The sequence below is a fragment of the Trachypithecus francoisi genome, unplaced genomic scaffold (assembly GCF_009764315.1).
Source record: "Trachypithecus francoisi isolate TF-2019V2 unplaced genomic scaffold, Tfra_2.0 Lachesis_group1, whole genome shotgun sequence".
Taxonomy (NCBI): domain Eukaryota; kingdom Metazoa; phylum Chordata; class Mammalia; order Primates; family Cercopithecidae; genus Trachypithecus; species Trachypithecus francoisi.
This window is the reverse complement of record NW_022681454.1, coordinates 79,037,540-79,057,582: the sequence shown is the minus strand read 5'-3', so window position 1 is coordinate 79,057,582 and position 20,043 is coordinate 79,037,540. Positions and strand designations below refer to the sequence as shown.

Genomic DNA, 20,043 nt, shown 5'->3' with positions numbered 1-20,043 from the left:
GGTGTTCCCGTTTCTGAGTGAGGAGATCTATGTCGGGGCCTTGGTGACCTCAAGCTGAATGCTCAAACTGCTACTGCTACTCCTAAGGTTGTGCCATTAGGAGTCACACCCGTTTGGTGACATTCAAAATGATATGTCATTTTATTCTCCCGTGGTTAAATATCTGGTGAAAGGAGAGCACACATGTTTATGAGCCCAGATTGTCCCATAAAACGCTCCTGTGTAAAAACACTCTAGCCTCCTCCCGTTACTGGAATGTCTGATGGAGCTCCTGGAGATCAAAACAACAAAACAGGCTCTGGTAGGGTGCAGAGGTCCTGGTAAACACACCCTCTGCTGGAAAACAGGGAGAACTTTCCATCAGTGTAGACCTGCACTTGGGTTGCCTGGGCTGAAGTTAGGAGACTGTGTAGAAAAAGGAAGATGTGTAATTTTCACAGTTAGAATTAACTTAGGAGAGCTGAAATTAGCTGAACCTCGGAAATCTGAATCTTGAAGTCACCAGTGGCTTTGGGATTATGAGAGAGTCTCCTGTGATCTTTAATCATGTGAGGGTGGGGTGAAATTAAATATTCAGTGGTTCTGCAATGGGATGCACTGTGCAATTGGTGATTGAGAAGCAAGCTCTTTGGCTTTAGGAGAAGAATGTCTTGCTCTTAGTCCTTCTGGAAATGGAGCCTTGCATTGCCTGCTGTCTGTTTACACTGCCTTTGGTTATACAGTCGTGTTCAATGGCTCTTTACTTCTGTTTGCAGGGCAGGAGATGGCACCCTGTTAAAGAGAAAGGATAGTAGCTGCAAAAGCATTTGTTTCTCTGTTTCTGTGACTGTATATGTTGGCTCATCTTTGAATGGTCTTTATAGCTACAGCAGGCTGGAGGTAACAGGGTCATGGGAGTGGACTGCTGGTGTAGGCTGAATCACAGTTCAGATCCATGTCTCCAGGAGGCAGGAGGTGCAGGGCAGGTCATGTTGCTTCTGGGGCATCCGTCACTTTCTTAGTTAAGGAGAAGTTGAAGGAGCCTATCTAAAATATCTTGGGAGTCTGCAGAAAAAGTCGTGAAAATTAAAGCACTTTCAATTAAAACTCTATAATTTAGGCCTTAAAATAATGCCACAAGGCAAGCAACCAGTCAGGCCTTACTAGTGCTTCCTAAAAGAAGAGACTGAGGCTCAGAGAGTTGGACAGTGTCAGATTTGGGATCAGTGGCTAGTCCAATGTGATTTCCATCCTTTCTTCGGAGAGAAAGCATAAGAAGGCCAAGAGGATGGGGGGAAAGCACATCACCTGCCTGAGGGTCAACAGGGCAGGGTCTCTTTCTCAGTTTGTTTCTCTAAGTTATGGCAAACGCTTTTTGAGCTGTGATTATTGAAGATGGGGGCTGAAGTTCAACATGTAGTTGGCATGAGGGAAGTAATCATGATTGAAGAAAAAATTTGGTTGAAATCTATCGTTCTTCCCTGCAAAGGGGGCTGTTTTCATGGATTCTTAGCAGTTCCATGTTTCTCAGAATTTGTAGCTTCAATTACTTATATTTGCACACCTGACTTTAGATGAGCTCCGGAATAGCAGTTACTAATTAAGGATGAGCATTTAGAGTAGAAAAAGTGGCAGGAACAGCCAGATTCACTCCCAGAGAGCCTCACTACAGGTCCGATAGGTGAGGAAAGTCCCCATCTTTCCCATTTTTCTTCATTACCTCCCTGTGGGGCAAGCACTGCCATTATTCGTGAGTCACCTGTCTGAGTTATAGATAAGTAGTGACATGCAACTTCACAAACACACTGAGCACAGTGGCTCACGCCTGGAATCCCCGCACTTTGGGAAGCCGAGGCGGGTGAATTGTTAATGCTTTGCATTTACATAGTGAACATATTATCAGAGCAGGCCTGTGATGAAGGTAGTGGGGGGTATTGGTGTGCTCGTTTCTGAAGTGAGGACACCTATGTCGGGGTCTTGGTGACCTCAAGCCGAATGCTCAAACTGCTACTGCTACTCCTAAGGTTGTGCCATTAGGATTCACACCCGTTTGGTGACATTCAAAAGGATATGTCATTTTATTCTCCCATGGTTAAATATCTGGTGAAAGGAGAGCAGACATCTGGTGAAAGGAGACCAACATATACAGTCACAGAAACAGAGAAACAAATGCTTTTACAGCTACTATCCTTTCTCTTTAACAGGGTGCTATGGAGACCATCCTGGCCAATATGGTGAAACCCTGTCTGTACTAAAAATACAATAAATTAGCTGGCCATGGTGGTGGGCACCTGTAGTACCAGCTACTCGGGAGGCTGAGACAGGAGAATCACTTGAACTTGGGAGGCAGAGGTTGCAATGAGCTGAGATCACGCCACTGCACTCCAGCCCAGGTGACAGTGCGAGACTCTATCTAAAAAAAAAGAAAAAAGAAAAAAAGAAACTTCGCAAACAGGCCTAGATTTCTACCCAGGGAGCCACTGTTACTGGAGACGGGAGTTTGGAATCTTAAGCAATAAACATGTTTATTCTCTTGCCTCCTGATGGCTTGCTCAGAGGGCCTGTTTCCATTGCCTACTTTTTTTGAGACGGAATCTTGTTCTGTCACCTAGGCTGGAGTGCAGTGGCAAGATCTTGGCTCACTGCAACCTCCGCCTGCTGGGTTGAAGCCATTCTCCTGCCTCAGCCTCCTGAGTAGCTGGCATTATAGGTACCTGCCTCCATGCCTGGCTCATTTTTTGTATTTTTAGTAGAGATGGGATTTCACCTTGTTGGCCAGGATGGTCTCGAACTCCTGGTCTCAAGGGATCTGCCCACCTCAGCCTTCCAAAGTGTTGGGATTACGGGCGTGAGCCAATACGCCCGGCCTCATTGGCCACTTTATATGTCAGTAAATAATCTTTCCTGGCAGAGGGTCCACTGTATGTGGAGGCACTGAAGGAAATCTGGGAGTGTCTGGCCAGGACAAAGCACTGCTTAGAGCTTGCACAGGAAAAGCAGTGAGCCCTTCTTTTAAGCTCAAGAATGCTTTAAAGATGCATCTTTGGCAAGTCTTGCCAAAGAAATATGGGATCTAAATGTGATAAAACCAAAGACATCAAGCTGGCTCTGGAGGCCTTCTTTGAAGTTTGCTGAGTGGATTGTCAGTGGGAGGCTGATATTTACATGTACAAACACATAAGCGTGCGTTACTGCTAATTGTGGTAAATCAGGCTGGTCAGCCTGGCTCTGGGGCCCACTGTGCCTGCCACCGCAGCAGTATGGAAGCCCTGCATCCCAGGCACATGTCAGCATCCTCAGAGGCCATCAGCCAGCCAGCATTGTGTGAATTGCATTTGGGTTCACAGCACTGTAATTGTGTTTCTCCTGCTGTGGTGAGCAGAGGAGGAAAATGGAAGGAGGAGGTGTAATTTGCCCTAGGAAATAGTCAGGCAGACGGCACACAGGGGTGGGATATGGCTAAAACACTGACCTTCCCTTGAGAGAGACCATATGGTGAAGTGGAGAGGGCATAGCCTTTGTATCACACAGACCTTGTGTTCAAATCCTGGCTCTGTCATTGGCTGTGTGACTTTGGGTCATTTGCAAAACTTCTCTGAACCTCAACTGCCACTTCTTAAAATCAACTCTAAGTAATCTCTAAGGATTATTCTTCACAAACACAGCATGTACATGCAAACTTTGGCTTAGTAAATAATGGTTTCTCATTCTCTTATTTTGTTTTCTACGTACCCCACTCCCCTTCCTGTTAGGAGCCTTCCACCTTTTACACTGTTTTCTTCCTCTCTCATTTTCCTGGTGGCATTCAATAAAGCAGAAATCTGATTTCTGCAAAGCAGACCACCTTACAGGAGAAATGCATGATTAGGTACCACCAAAAACTTTATTTAGGCTATTATCTTCTGGATCCTCTCCAACCAAACTAAACCCAACTAGGGATAAACACAGCAATACAGGAATACATTGAATTTCTCTCTTACTCTCTCTTTTTTTAAACCAGTTTACTCAAGAATCACATGCACACATATTTTAGCTTCCAAAGTCAATGATGGAACACACTGAGTCCCATTAGGCTCACTCCATTGTATGAGTTAGCATCAGAGGAGTTCTTACCAGAGTGTCTTCATCTTGAATAGGGCCTAAGTAAGAAGAGGATGAGACCTGCTGGGCTGCATTCCCAGGAGGTTAGGCATTTGTAGTCACAGGAGAGATAGGAGTTGGAATAGGAGTTGATAGATAAAGGTCATAAAGACCCCAGTGATAAAACAGGTTGCAGGCCAGGTCTGATGGCTCATTTCGTAATCCCAGTACTTTGGGAGGCCAAGGTAGGAAGATTGCTTGAGCCCAGGATTTCAAGACGAACCTGGACAACATAGTGAGACCTTGTCTCTACAAACAATAATTTTAAAAACATGAGCTGGGCATGATGGTGCAGGCCTATAGTCCCAGCTACTGGTCTGAGGGGTGGTTGGGGGTGCAGACTGAGGTGGGAGGATGGAGGCTGCAGAGAGCTGAGATCAGGCCACTGCACTCCAGCCTGGGTGACAGAATGATACCCTCTCTCAAAAATAAATAAATAAATAAGCCAGCAAAACCAGGATGCGGTGAAGAAGCTGGCCAAAACCCGCCAAAACGAAGATGGTGATGAAAGTGACCTCTGGTCATCCCTACTGCTTATTATACACTAATTACAATGCAGTGCCATGTTAAAAGACACTCTCACCGGTGCCATGGCAGTTTACAAATGCCATAGCAATGACCAAAGATACTCTGTATGGTCTAAAAAGGGGAGGAACCCTCAGTCCTGGGAATTACCTGCCCCTTTCAGGGAAAACTCGTGAATCTTCTACTGCTTGTTGAGCATACAATCAAGAAATAACTATAGGTATACTCACTCAAGCAGCCATGCAGTTGTTGTGCCCATGGAGTAGCCACTTTTTTATTCCTTTACTTTCTTAATATATTTGCTGTTATTTTACTCTTTGACTTGCTCTTGAATTCCTTCCTGCATGAAGCCAAGAACCTTTGTGACCTCCCAGGTCGAACCCCAATGTTGAGGTTCTCCCTATGATATCTTTTCTGGTGACCAATGACGGGACAATGGTGACCTCCCATTGACTTTAAATTAAGACTGATTGGCACTGTGTGGGCTTCACTAGTGGGTGAGTTTCTCCTTGCCCAGATTCAGCTTGCTAACATTTTTTTCCCTTCAAATTGGCTCCTTTGTCCTTTCTAATGTTCTTTATTTTGGATGGATGGGAAAGTGGCTGTGAGGCCTCTGGCTTAGCAGCCTGATAGCGGCCTCCTGTTGTCTGGCTGCCCCAGATGGGAGCATGCCTGGCTGGTCATATCTTTTGCAACTCACCTTGTCATCCCTTTTCTGAGACCTTTTCTCTTTAGTTTCTTTTTAAATTTTTTTAATGAATTAATTAATTAATTGATTTTTAGAGATAGTATCTTGCTCTGTTGCCCAGGCTGGAGTGCAGTGGCATAATCATTGCTCACTGTAGCCTGGACCTCACAGGCTCAAGTGATCCTTCCACCTCGGCTCCTGAGTAGCTGGGACTATAAGGCATGCACCACCACACCTGGCTAAATTTTGTGGGTTTTGTTTGTAGAGACAGGGTTTTGCTAGGCTGCCCAGACTGGTCTTGAACTCCTGGGCTCAAGCAATCTGCCTGCCTCAGCTTCTCAAAGTACTGGGATTATAGGCATGAGCCACTATACCTGGCCTGTCTTTAGTTTCTAATGACTGGCTGTTTGACTTCTCTGCTCTTCAGGTTGATATGCTTATTTCATGTTTGTTGTCTTTGCCTTGGCTATTTGGCAATTGTTTAAGGCAGGACATTTGGTTGTGAGAGTTCTCCTGTTGTGTTGACCCTGGGACACCAGAGTCATCGTTCTGTAGCTCCAATTATGTTAGGTCTCATACTTTCGGGGGTCACTATTGGCCATCCCCTAGATGCTCTGGGGTTTTTGGCATTTGGTGTGGGGACCTTTGTTAGCTGATACTCCAGGCTTTGTGGCGTTTGGATGCTCCAGGGTGTTTGGCATTGGCATTCCCCTCTAGCATTATGGGTTAGAGTCCCACCCAAGAGGAATCTTGGTCTTGCCTTTTCTTGTTTTCTACTCTAAAATTATCATTTTCTGTAAAAGCATTTTCTTATTGTCACTTCATTTAATTTTTTGCTCCAGGAGGTGGGAATTTGCAGGGGAAAATAATTGGACTCTCCCTATACTTAGAAAAACTTTGTGTCTAGTAGAGATCCTTGTTAGACAAAGGGACAGTGGCAAGTCTCAAAGGACTTGTCACTAGGGTGCCTTTTAGGCAATTGGAGCAAATTCAAATTAGCAAAGTTTAGCCATTTGGATAAGTCCCAGTTTTGTCAGGGAAATAATTTGGGTCCAGCTATCTTTTATAATATAGTGCATTTGCGTTTCTACATTATGGCTAGAGCTCAAAGATAAAAGCTATTGGATCTATGTTTATGTGTGTGTATAAATGTCTAGATGTGTTTATGTGTATGTACATTTATTGTGTTATATATTGTGTCTACAGGGTACCAAATTGGCTTATAAATAAAAGAGTGCTCATAAAAAAAGTAAATAAGTCCAAGCATTTCTCAAGCTCATGTAACTTAAGTTTGCTAAAATTTAGAGTTACTAAAAATTCATATATAACTCTGTATGAATGTGCCAAAGAAGATATGCTCTTAGTGAAAATAGATTCTTTTTGGCCAATTCAGATGTCATTTATATGTGGGGTTTAAAATACAAGTTTAGAAAGAAAATAAAAACAAGTAGAAAGAAATAAAAAACAATAAGTAGTGGAGAGAGATGTGAGGAAAGTTATGAATATGAAGATGTATTTTGGTCAGGAAGGTTATAAATAAATTTTATGAGAAAGGATCTTATATGATAAGTTCTTGTCCTAAGGTAGAATGACTGATTGTTTAGAGAAGAAGGAAATATAGGACAAGTCAGAAAGTCCAAGCATGTTGTAGATGACCTGTATAAGTCATGGTAAAATTTATAAAAGAGAATTAAAATTTAGACGTAATTAGCCATAACTGAAAGGAAATTAATTAATTTATTAATTTATTTATTTTGAGAAGAAGTTTTGCTCTTGTTGCCCATGCTGGATGCAATGGCATGATCTTGGTTCACTGCAACCTCCGCCTTCTGGATTCAAGCGATTCTCCTGTCTCAGCCTCCTGAGTAGCCAGGATTACAGGCATGCACCACCACGCTTGGCTAATTTTGTATTTTCAGTAGAGATGGGGTTTCATTATGTTGGTCAGGCTGGTCTTGAACTCCTGACCTCAAGTGATCCACCCACCTCGGCCTCCCAAAGTGCTGGGATTACAGGCGTGAGCCAACTCGTATGCCCCGCCAGGAAATTTATTTATAATAGTCTATCTAAATTTTGGTGCCCTATGTTAAAACAAGTTTGTCTTAAAGTATTGGTTGGCTTTCAGTAAGATTGCAAGAAATACTGACTTTTAATTCTAGAATCTGTTTCCTTTGAAGGCCTCTCAGATTTATATCTGTTCCTTTTCGATTGAAAAAGTGTATCCTTTGTAAGCTCAAAACTGACTTCCCTAGACTCCTTTTAGGAAAAGCAATACAATGCTTGTTTCAGGCTGTGGCTCAATAGCTAAGCCTTTGTTCTTTCATGGTGGTGGCCTGGGTTCAGTTCCTGGTTTAGGGAATGAGAGATTTCCAGTTTGCTACTTCTGGGACTTTTGTCATTTATTCTTTTTGTCTGCATTGACAGTTTCTGATTTTTTCATATGAATTTTTTTTTTCTGTGAGCTACCTTAGGGGTAATGCTGGGTCTTGTAAAAATTGCTTGTCATCTTTTTGGAGACACCTCTTGTGTCCATGGTTAAGTTATAACCTTGGTTAAGGCCTGTTGGTTTCATTGGGGAAAATACCTTTAAAAAAAGGCTTAAAAGCCAGAGATGTTGGCTATTTGTCCTGGCTAGAGTCTAGTATTAAGGGATTTAAAAGGATTTTTTAAAAGGACCTCTATAATTAAAAGTCAGCTTAATTAAAAATGGATATTCCATATTCATATATATATACACACACATATATGTGTGTGTGTATATATTTAAAAGAGCTTTATGATTTTTTTCTTCTTGGATCTTATTTTTTTAAGAGAAAGTTTTTTGTGTGTTTGTTGTTTGTTTTTCTTCTCAGTGGTCTGAATTATTTCTCCATTCTGTCTTTTTGCCCCCTTTAATGCCCATATTAGAGGACCTAAGATAATTTCTGACAGCCTGGGACTCCTTGGGAGGAAACAGAAGGTGTCACAGACCTCGTTTTGGGAGAAACCTCTGTTTTCTTCATGGAACCCCCAGAACTGTAAGCAGACAGGACCCCTCAGAATCCAAGGCTCTGCTCTGTTTTACCTCACATTACCTGACCTTTGTGACTTTTGGGGGCATCAGAAATTACTTTGCATTGTGAGAGAACCTTTAGCATTGGTGTGTATTACCTAGGTAGGATGTATACTTTTAGTGATGGCAGTTGCTTTACGTGAGTGGTTATTACTACAGGCCAATACTTACTCCTTTTCACATTTAAATGAAAAAAAGCCTGCTCTTGGGCATCCACCTGTGAATGGAGGATGGGCTGATTTGCTTTAGGTTGGCCACCAGCCTTTGGGGAACATCCTTGCAGTGAAATGCTTGGTGAAAGCATTGCACTGTCTGGTCGCATAGTGTTCCATTTTGGGGGATCCAGTATTTGGTATAAATATGGGATTCTTGATTTTTGGAGATCTGTTTGGCCTTCCAGCTGTGCCTCCTTATTTGGACCTAGAAGCTGCATGCTTGAAAGAAAAACTTAAAAACTGACAAATGAAAAAAAAATCCTACAGCTACTGGATATTTATGTGTGTTCTGTGTGTGATATTTATATAAAAGAGCTCTAATTTATTGGTTTAAAGAAAAATAAGTGCTTAAATCAAATACATTGTCAGAAAAATGGAAACTTTAATGCCTTTGAGTTGAAGTGACTTTAGTAATCTTTGGGAAATAAAGATAGTGTTAAAGATCATTGATAAAATAAAAATGTCTTTAAAATTTGGACATGTGGTCTAAATTAGGCAGGTTTGGTACTGTTTTCTACTAAACAACATAAACTGCTTCTTTGAGTTTTGATAATTGTTCAATTTACCTGCTTTGGAACATTAGATGCTAGGTAAGGCCTGGGGACATGTGGAGTTAACCATGTTAGGTTTTTAATCAAAACTAAAAGTTACTAAGAGTTAACACTGTAACATATGTACCTGAGATTACCGGAGAAACAGTTTTACATACAAGATATGTAAGGAAAGCAAAATGTGTTTTTGGTAAAAGGTTATAGGAAGGCATGGGAGTACAGTTTTTTTGTTTGTTTGTTTTTGTTTTTTTTTTTGCTTACTTTAGTGGATTAAAGGATTGTTTTAAGTTGAATAGGAAAAAGCTGAAGTATGAGCAGGTTGTGAAAGATATATGAAAGATTAACATTGTAAAAGAAATTCTGTGTGTAAACATTGGCTAAAGTTGAAGGGATATTATTATTATTATTATTGTAAGTTAAACATTAGGATTAAAAAGCACAGCAGAGTTTTCTAGAGCACTGATCTGCTCTGTAACAGAAAATTGTAAAGGGTTATAAAAGGTTTATGAGAATCTTACCTTATGGTCAAACTGATTAAGATTGAGAAGATTTATCTATAAAGTTTTATTAAGAATTGGGTTTAATATTAATAGTACACTAATGCAAAGGTGAAATTTGGCTTTCTCTCTTGAATAAGATTTTCATGTAGTATTACAAGATAATGAAAGATTTTTGTTTGCTTTTTAAATAAACTATAGGAAAAATAAGGGCGAAAAAAGTGACAGATTATTTGGAAACCCAAGTCTGCCCTATATCAATGAGTAAACGTTTTTACCCTTTTGAAATCTTTGAGTTATCATTTTGGTTAAATAAATGCTTTATGGTGACCTGGGATTCTATTTTGTAATATCAGCTGTTCAAACCTTTTATATTTGATGAACATTCCAAAATGAAATTCTAAAGTAAGTCTTTTCTGATCTGATTAGTCCTTCTAGATATTAGGTCCCCTAAAATCCAAAAGTGACATATGGGCTTATTTGGCATATTAAAATCATACAGGAAGCACTGTCAAATATGAAATACTATTTAGCTTTCTTTGGGCTATACTTATGTAAATATGTTATTGGTATGTGTTCCAAAATTATGCAAAACTCCTATAATTCTGATATGACTTAGTGTACATTATCAGTCATAATTATAGTTCTTATGTTACATTATTGTGTGCTACAGAGGTAACCAAATTTCTTTGTCAATTGCATATTTAATTGGCTGTCCTAAGACTTTTGTCACCCACAGACAATTGTTGTCTTGTTTTTAATCCTTTTCAAAAGGTGGTTTATAATCAGCTATAGGACTCTGATGGGTACTCTAAAATGCAAGCCTCTGATAACTTTGAAAATTGTGCCATTGGCTGGGCATGGTGGCTCACACCTGTAATCCCAGCAATTTGGGAGACTCAGACAGGCAGATCACTTGAGGTCAGGAGTTCGAGACCAGCCTGGCCAGCATGGTGAAATGCCATCTCTCTTAAAAATACAAAAATCAGCCAGGCATGGTGGCATGCACGTGCAATCCCAGTTACTTGGGAGGCTGAGGCAGGAGAATCGCTTGAACCTGGGAGGCAGAGGTTGCAGTGAGCCGAGATTGCACCATTGTACTCTAGCCTGAGCAATAAGAGAGAAACTCCATCTCAGAAAAAAAAAAAAAAAAGGAAAAAAAGAAAAAGAAAATTGTGCCATTGAAATAGAAAAGAAAACACAAAAAAACTTCCAGGATTCTCATAGAAACTTAACATATTCATAAGGAATGTGGCCCAATATCAGGCAAAACAAGAGTTAATAGCATGGACTAAACTAATAAAAGACAAAAACAATCTTTTTATGACTTTTTGCTTAAAACATTGCTGATCCTTTCTGTTTTGGTTTTCAGAGTCAAGAAAACTTTTCCTTTGGAACGTATTAACTGCTTTTAACAATTGAATAAAGTATACTACTGTAGACAAAATTTGGAGCATGTCTTTCTTTTTACCTGATTTCTCCAGAATTTGAAAACTATTTGGGAGTATTCTTAACTAATGGCAATACAGTTATTTGCATAAGTGCAGTAAGAATCTTTTCTTTTGTAACAGGACACAATTAAAGAAACTGCTTATTTTGTGAAGGCTTTGACTAGAATGGTGTGCTTTCAGATACAAACAGACTGCTTTAAGGGATCAAAGTTGACTTACAGAGCCAATAAAAGGTACTTGGGAAAACTGACCTCATTCCTTGTCTATGCAGTCTCTGTATGGGGTTCCTGACCTGTGGTAAGTGAAAATGTCACTTTCTGACAGGCCCAGGAGCCCCAAGTTATCTTGGGACATCAAGAAGAAAGGAATGCACCCAACTTATACAGACATTTTCAGGCACAGATAAATCTGTGGCTGACCCAAGGCTTTAAGAAGCCTAATTTGAGATTCTTTATAAATTAAAGTTCCATCAAAATTAATTTTAAAAAGATCCTATGTGGCAAATAATTATTTTTGCTGCACTTTATATAAATAATCAGGCCAAATATAATAAGATTAAAACTTTATGGCAAACAAATTGGTCCCACTGTGATTTGTCTTTGGTAAAAATGGAAGCTAGAGAGAGAAGTTGTTTCAAAAACTGTGATATACCAGTTATTAGATTCTAGTCTCATCTGTTGTTTTTGAGTTTCTTCTGCAATTTAGACAGACCCTGCTTATTCCTGAGAATCAACCAGTGATCTATGGCTGTTGCTCAGAAGAAATAAGAGGGATGGCTAATGTAAAGATCTGGATCAGTATTCTAATTCTGGGCATGTATTGGAATTGGCTAGTGACCACATGTCAGCTTGGTTTTAACAATTACTCAGTTCATGGAAAGCCTTCTTATTTAGTTTACTTGGGATAATTGTGCTGATTTTGCTTTACTGTTGTGGAATATATTGCTGTTGTCCTCTTTGTGTGGGAATGCATGATAAACTTACTTAACATTTTCTTAAATTGAACACTTATTAATCTTCCAGATTTCACTTTTGTCAGAACTCAGAGTTATGATTTGCCCTCACTGTACTGACAACAGGCTCTGGTGGGGTGCAGAGGTCCTGGTAAACACACCCTCTGCTGGAAAACAGGGAGAACTTTCCATCAGTGTAAACCTGCACTTGGATTGCCTGGGCTGAAGTTAGGAGATTGAGTAGAACATTTGCTGCAGAGAAAAAAGAAGATGTGTAATTTTCACAGTTAGAATTAACTTAGGAGAGCTGAAATTAACTGAGTCTTGGAAGTCTGAATCTTGAAGTCACCAGTGACTTTTGGGACTGTGAGAGAGTCTCCTGTGATCTTTAATCATGTGAGGGTGGGGTGAAATTAAATATTCAGTGGTTCTGCAATGGGATGCACTGTGCAATTGGTGATTGAGAAGCAAGCTCTTTGGCTTTAGGAGAAGAATGTCTTGCTCTTAGTCCTTCTGGAAATGGAGCCTTACATTGCCTGCTGTCTGTTTACACTACCTTTGCACATTGCCGTTGGTTATAGAGTCATGCCCAATGGCTCTTTACTTCTGTTTGCAGGGCAGGAGATGGCACCCTGTTAAAGAGAAAGGATAGTAGCTACAAAAGCATTTGTTTCTCTGTTTCTGTGACTGTATATGTTGGTTTATCTTTGAATGGTCTTTATAGCCATACCAGGCTGGAGGTAACAGGGTCATGGGAGTGGACTGCTGGTGTGGGCTGAATCAGAGTTCAGATCCATGTCTCCAGGAGGTAGGAAGTGCAGGGCAAGTCATGTGGCTTCTGGGGCATCCGTCACTTTCTTAGTTAAGGAGAAGTTGAAGGAGCCGATCTAAAATATCTTGGGAGTCTGCAGAAAAAGTAGTGAAAACCAAAGCACTTTACATTAAACTCCATACTTTAGTCCTTACAGTAATGCCACAGCGCAAGCAACCAGTCAGGCCTTACTAGTTGTGCTTCCTAGAAGAAGAGACTGAGGTTCAGAGAGTTGGACAGAGTGTCAGATTTGGGATCAGTGGCTAGTCCAATGTGATTTCCATCTTTCTTCGGAGAGAAAGCATTAGAAGGCCAAGAGGATGGGGGAAAAGCACATCACCTGCCTGAGGGTCAACAGGGCAGGGGTCCGTTTCTCAGTTTGCTTCTCTAAGTTATGGCAAATGCTTTTTGAGCTGTGATTATTGAGAATGGGGGCTGAAGTTCAACACATAGTTGGCATGAGAGAAGTAGATTCTTTTTTTTTTTTTTTTCCTCTTTTTTAGATGGAGTCTTGCTCTGTCACCCAGGCTGAAGTGCAGTGGTGTGATCTTGGCTCACTGCAACCTCTGCCTCCTGGGTTCAAGTGACTCTCATGCCGCAGCCTTTCCAGTAGCTGGGACTACAGGAGTGTGCCACCACGCCTGGCTAATGTTTGTATTTTTAGTAGAGACGGGGTTTCACCATGTTGGCCAGGCTGGTCTTGAACTCCTGATCTCAAGTGATCCACCCACCTTGGCCTCCCAAAGTGCTGGAATTACAGGAGTGAGCCATTGCACCTGGCCTATTCTCACTGATTGTTATAGTGCCATGTTTCTCAGAATTTGTAGCTTCAATTACTTATATTTGTGCACCTGACTTTTAGGTGAGCTCCGGAATAGCAGTTACTAATTAAGAATGAGCATTTAGAGTAGAAAATGTGGCAGGAATAGCAAGACTAACTCCCAGAGAGCCTCACTACAGGTCTAATAGGTGAGGAAAGTCCCCATCTTTCCCATTTTTCTTCATTACCTCCCTGTGGGGCAAGCACTGCCATTATTCGTGAGTCACCTGTCTGAGTTATAGATAAGTAATGACATGAAATTTCACAAACAGGTCTAGATTTCTACCCAGGGAACCACCGTTATCAGAGAAGGGAGTTTGGAATCTTAAGCAACAAACACATGTTGATTCTCAGTATATGCTTCCCGATGGCTTGCTCAGAGGGCCTGTTTTCATTGCCCACTTTATATGTCAGTAAATAATCTTCCCTGGCAGTGGGTCCACTGTGTCTGGATGCACACAAGGAAATCTGGTGGGGTCTGGCCAGGGAAAAACACTCCTCAGAGGTTTTGCAGGAAAAGCAGTGAGCCCTTCTTTTAAGCTTGAGAATGCTTTAAAGATGCATCATTGGCAAGACTTGTCAAAAAAATACGGGATCTAAATGTGATAAAACCCACAACATCGAGCTGGCTCTGGAGGTCTCCTTTGAAGTTTGCTGAGTGGATTGTCAGTGGGAGGCTGATATTTACATGTACAAGCACACAAGCGTTACTGCTAATTGTGGTAAATCAGGCTGGCCAGCCTGGCTCTGGGGCTGCCACTGCAGCAGTGTGGAAGCCCTGCATCCCAGGCACATGCCAGGCTCCTCAGAAGTGATCAGCCAGTCAGCATTGTGTGAATTGCATTTGGGTTCACAGTACTATAATTGTGCTTCTCCTGCTATGAGGTGCAGAGAAGGAAAATGGGAGGGAGGGATATCTAATTTGCCCTAGGAAGTTGTGGGGGAGGGACACGCACGGGGGCGGGACATGGCTAAAACACCGACCTTCCCCTGAGAGAGACCATATGGTGAAGTGGAGAGGACACAGCTTTTGCATCACACAGGCCTTGTATTAGAATTTTGGCTCTAACACCAGCTGTGTGACCTTGGGCCATTTGCAAAACCTCTCTGAGCCTCAACTGCCACTTCTTAAAATCAACTCTTAAGTAACCACGGGGTTATTCTTCACAAACGCAGCATGCACATGCAAACTTTGGCTTATTAAATAATGGTTTCTTTTTGTTCTGTCTACTCCACGCCCCTTCCCATTAGAAGCTTGCTGCCTTTCACTCTGTGTTTTCTTCCTCTCGTATTTTCCTGGTGGCATTCAATAAAGCGGAATTCTGATTCCTGCAATGTAGGCCACCTTAGAGCAAAATACACGATCAGGCACCACCAAATTAGGCTATTATGTACTGGATCCTGTCTAACCAAACCAAACCCAACTCAGGCTAAATACAGGAATACATGAAAACATTGAATTTCTCCCTTTTCCTTTTTTTTTTTTTTTTTGAGACAGAGTCTCGCTGTGTCACCCAGACTGGAGTGCAGTGGTGCCATCTTGGCTCACTGCAAGCTCTGCCTCCCAGGTTCATGCCATTCTCCTGCCTCAGCCTCCTGTCACCATGCCCAGCTAATTTTTTGTATTTTTAGTAGAGACAGGGTTTCACCGTGTTAGCCAGGATGGTCTCGAGCTCTTGACCTCGTGATCTGCCCACCTCGGCCTCCTAAAGTGCTGGGATTATAGGCGTGAGCCACCGCTCCTGGCCCTCCTTTAAAAAAAAAAAAAAACAACAACAACAATAGGAGGTTGAGGCAAGAGGATGGCGTGAACCCGGGAGGCGGAGCTTGCAGTGAGTCGATATCCTGTCACTGCACTCCAACCTGGGCGACAGAGCGAGACTCCGTCTCAAAAACAAAACAAAACAAAACAAAACAACAACAACAACAACAAAAAAAACAGTTTATTCAGTAATTACGTATACGTATTTTAGCTTCCAAAGTTAGTGATGGAACAAACTGAGTCCCATTAGTCCCACTCCATTGCATGAGTTAGCATCAGAGGAGGTCAAACCAGAGTGACTTCATCTTGAATATGGGCTAGGTGAGAAGAGGATGAGGCCTTCTGGGCTGCATTCCCAGGAGGTTAGGCATTGGTGGTCACAAGATGAGATAGGAGTTGGGTAGGAATGGTTTCACAAGATACAGGTCATAAAGACCAGGATGCAGGCTGGGTGTGGTGCCTTATGTCTATAATGCCAGTACTTTGGGAGGCCAAAGCAGGAGGATTGCTTAATCCTAGGAGTTCAAGAGCAGCCTGGGCAACATAGTGAGACCTTATCTCTACAAATAATTTTTATTTTATTTTATTTTATTTTTTGAAATGGAGTCTCAGTCTGTCACCTGGACTGGAGTGCAATGACGCAATCTCGGCTCACTGCAGCCTCCGCCTCCTTGGTTCAAGCACTTTTCCTTACAAGTAATTTTTAAAAAATGAGCTGGGTGTGGTGGTTTCACAAGATACAGGTCATAAAGACCAGGATGCAGGCTGGGTGTGGTGGTTTCACAAGATACAGGTCATAAAGACCCCAGGATGTGGGCCAGGTGTGGTGGTTTATGCCTGTAATCCCAGTACTTTGGGAGGCCAAGGCAGGAAGATTGCTTAAGCCTAGGAGTTCAAGAGCAGCCTGGGCAACATAGTGAGACCTCATCTCTACAAATAATTTTTTTTTTTTTTTGAGATGGAGTCTCAGTCTGTCACCTGGACTGGAGTGCAATGACGCAATCTCGGCTCACTGCAGCCTCCGCCTCCTTGGTTCAAGCACTTTTCCTTACAAGTAATTTTTAAAAAATGAGCTGGGTGTGGTGGTTTCACAAGATACAGGTCATAAAGACCCCAGGATGTGGGCCAGGTGTGGTGGTTTATGCCTGTAATCCCAGTACTTTGGGAGGCCAAGGCAGGAAGATTGCTTAAGCCTAGGAGTTCAAGACCAGCCTGGACAACATAGTGAGACCTCATCTCTACAAATAATTTTTTAAAAATGAGCTGGGTGTGGTGGTGCAGGCCTGTAGTCCCAGCTCTTGGGCTGGGCATGGGGTCAACTCAGGTGGGAGGATTGCTTGAGCCCAAGAGTTCAAGGATACAATGAGCTATGATTGTGCCAGTACACTCCAGCCTGGACAACAGTGCAAGACCCTGTTTCATAAGTTAGAAAACCCCCAAAACCCAAGATGCAATGAAAAAGGAAGCCCAAACCCACCAAAACCAAGATGGTGATGAAGGTGACCTCTGGTCATCCTCACTACCCATTATATGCTAATTATAATGCATTAGCATGCTAAAAGATATCACCAGCACCATGACAGTTTGCAAATGTCATATCAATGATAGGAAGTTACCATATATGGTGGAAAAAGGAAGGAACCTTCAGTTCTGGGAATTTCCTCCCTGTTTCTGGGAAAACTCATGAATAATGCACCCTTTGTTTAGCATAAAATCAAGAAATAACCATAAGTATACTCAGTTAAGCAGCTTGTGTGGCTGCTCTGCCTATGGAGTAGCCACCCTTTTTGATTCCTTTACTTTCTTAATAAATTTGCTTGAATTCCTTCCTGGGTAAAGCCAAGAACCCATGTGGCCTCCCACAGTGATCTCCAATTTTGGGATTCACCCTGTGACTTTAGGAGCAACTTACGGATCCAGTACATCCCAGGCCAAGACTAACGTGGTGATTTTCAGGGGGTTATGTTAAAACTGGGGGCTCTGCCCAGGACCCTTACTGTGGCTTCTTCAGTCAAGAACTGGGTACTTACTGGCCCCAGCCCCTACAAGTTCATTCACAGTTCCTTCTCACTGACTTCACCAGTGACCACTATCAGTGACTTCAAGGGAGAAATGACATGGAAGATAAAATAAAGTGAATGGGGAATTCACGGTGTGCCAGAATAGTCCCTTACAGTGGTTTTACCACAGGGCAACAGGGGCCCCCTTTTAATTTCTTTCTCTTTTTAAATTTTCTTTTCCCTTCCCTCCTTTGTTCTTGCCCACTTTTTGCCTTATTTGTGTCTTATGGACAGTCAATTTCCATCCTTTCTCTACTTCTTCATTCCCAGATTTGGCTGTAGAAAATTAGAAAGTTCTTGAACTTGGTTTGCACGGGTGCTTTTACCTTAACATGAAAATGAATGATCAGCCTCCTGTTAATTTTATCCTAGAGTCTACTGCATCCCCCCACCCCCTGCACAGAAATTTAGTCACACTTATCTCTCCTACTTTCTCTCCCTTCTTCACTTTCTGTATTCCTCCTCCTTTCATGCCTGTACCTGGTTTTCCATGCCCTGTTTAGCCTGGCTTGGGATCCAGCAGGTTCTCCGAGGGTTCCTGTGAGAACCCGGGCTGGGTGCCCAGGTCTGAGCCTGGTATGTGCCTCAATATCACAAAGGCCTCCTGTAAATGACCTCCATTGTTGGAAGTTTCAGAAATTCTAGGTCAAAATGGCACTTAAATATTAAGGTATTTACTCAAACCCAAGCAACTTTTCTAAAAGTTGTAGAGGGTGTTACCTCTTTATTAATCGAAATGTGAAAATCAGCTCTAGTTTGGAAGCTGAGAAAATATATATATATATGTATTTATTTCTTTGTTGTTCTAATCTTGATATAAAGGTTTAAAGGACCATTGAAAGCTGCATGCAATCACAGAAGGTTTTGGCTTCAGGCAGCTCCCGCCATGATCTTGGGGCTCCATTGATTCTTTCATCTTTCAGGCGTCTTACTGTTTGAACCTTGAATTTTAACCTGGGACATGTTTGATTAAAATGATGCTGTTAATATTTTCTATTGTTCAAAACACAAAGAGAACTAGGCTCCAGGATTATTTCTATTTGCTAACGCTGTTTCTGTTGACTTTTGACTTTTCTAGTTTCCCAGAGCTATGGGGACTTCCCATCCGGCGTTCCTGGTCTTAGGCTGCCTTCTCACAGGTATGGAGCCCAGTCCTCTCTGAGTTCCTTGTTTGGGTGTCTTGTTTTCTAAGCTTTGTGCTCCATGGGTTTATTACCAGTACTCTGCATACACAGTCCAAAAGAATGAAATGAAATAGAAAACTATAGGACGTTATCCAGAATGACTATAAACCTTCAGTTCCCTTTGCTGTATTGCACTTACTCCATTTCAAAAGGAATGCTCTCCAGTGGCAGTTTTAGTAACATATATAATGTTGGCATTGAAATGTTGTTAGTAATAATGTCTAAATTTACTTACTACTCTGTTTCTTTTCCTAGGACAAGACTTCCATTAGAGCTAGATTAGATAAATTCAGGAATGGTCAACTGTGGGAGGTGGCACATCTGTTGTCTTAGCTCCTTGAGCAGCCAAGGTGGGAGGATCCCTTAAGGCAAGGAGTTCAAGGTTGCAGTGCACTGTGATTATGCCTGTGACTAGCCACCACACTCCAGCCTGGGCACCATAGCAAGACCTCATTTAAAAAAAATGTTCAAAGAAAATAAATAATAGAAAATTCTTGCCCAAGAAATCATACCTTAAATCATAACTCTCCTGATGAAATATGCTTACATTGCTTCCAAATCTCAGAGCCACCTTTATCTTCTCTAGGAATCAAATTGATAGATACATGTTTGGTTCTTGGAAAATCTTAAAAACTTTCCCACCAAAAGGATGCCATTGGGGTAATTTGTTGATGTATTGGACTTTCTTAGTTTTCCTCCAGATATTTATGCACTGCAGATGTTTGCCATGGAACCAGTGCTCTTCTATCCTGAGGAGTTAGCTCAGCCCGTTAGTGTCTTTGTCTTACTCATTTGGATATGGTAGAATTGAGCAAGACCAGAGATTTAACAGTTGTAAGCTCCACTAAGTATACCCCATCTACAGAGTAATAGGTAGGTGATCCAGATGTACTTACAAATCCTACCTTAACAAGCTTCAGGAATTATAGTGGTCGTATATTGAAGTTGGGTGGGAGTCTCACATCAGGCTCCAAGGGAGATTACAAATCATTAATTAATAATTAAGTCAAAATATCTCTTCTACCAGTCTTGGGTTTCTTGTTTTCTAAGTTCTGTGCTCCATGGGTTTATTATCTGTACTCTGCATACACAGTCCAAAAGAGTGAAAAGAAGTAGAAAACTACAGGACATTATCCAGAATGACCACAAACCTTCGATTCCATTGCTATATCACATTTACTCTATTTCAAAAGGAGTAAGTTCAGTTTCAGTCTAAATAAGCGAGACTGAAATTTGAGGTTCAAAGATGAACTGAGTTTTCACTCTTGGGTTTTACTTACCAATTGTGAATTAAAATCCATATCATCTGGCACCACTGCACTCCAGCCTGGGAGACAGAGCAAGACTCCATCTCAT

General features: G+C 41.6%; 1 protein-coding gene across 3 annotated transcripts in view; it reads left to right on the top strand.

Annotated features, from left to right (window-relative positions):
- PDGFRA (platelet derived growth factor receptor alpha) overlaps positions 1-20,043 on the top strand; it is a 62,174-nt gene that overhangs the window by 5,643 nt on the left and 36,488 nt on the right. For all 3 annotated transcript variants that reach the window (XM_033214655.1, XM_033214657.1, XM_033214656.1), the window contains exon 2: positions 18,582-18,642. In XM_033214655.1, the coding sequence (XP_033070546.1) occupies positions 18,594-18,642 (49 nt within the window). In that variant the 5' untranslated portion in view covers positions 18,582-18,593. The remainder of the gene's footprint in view (positions 1-18,581; positions 18,643-20,043) is intronic.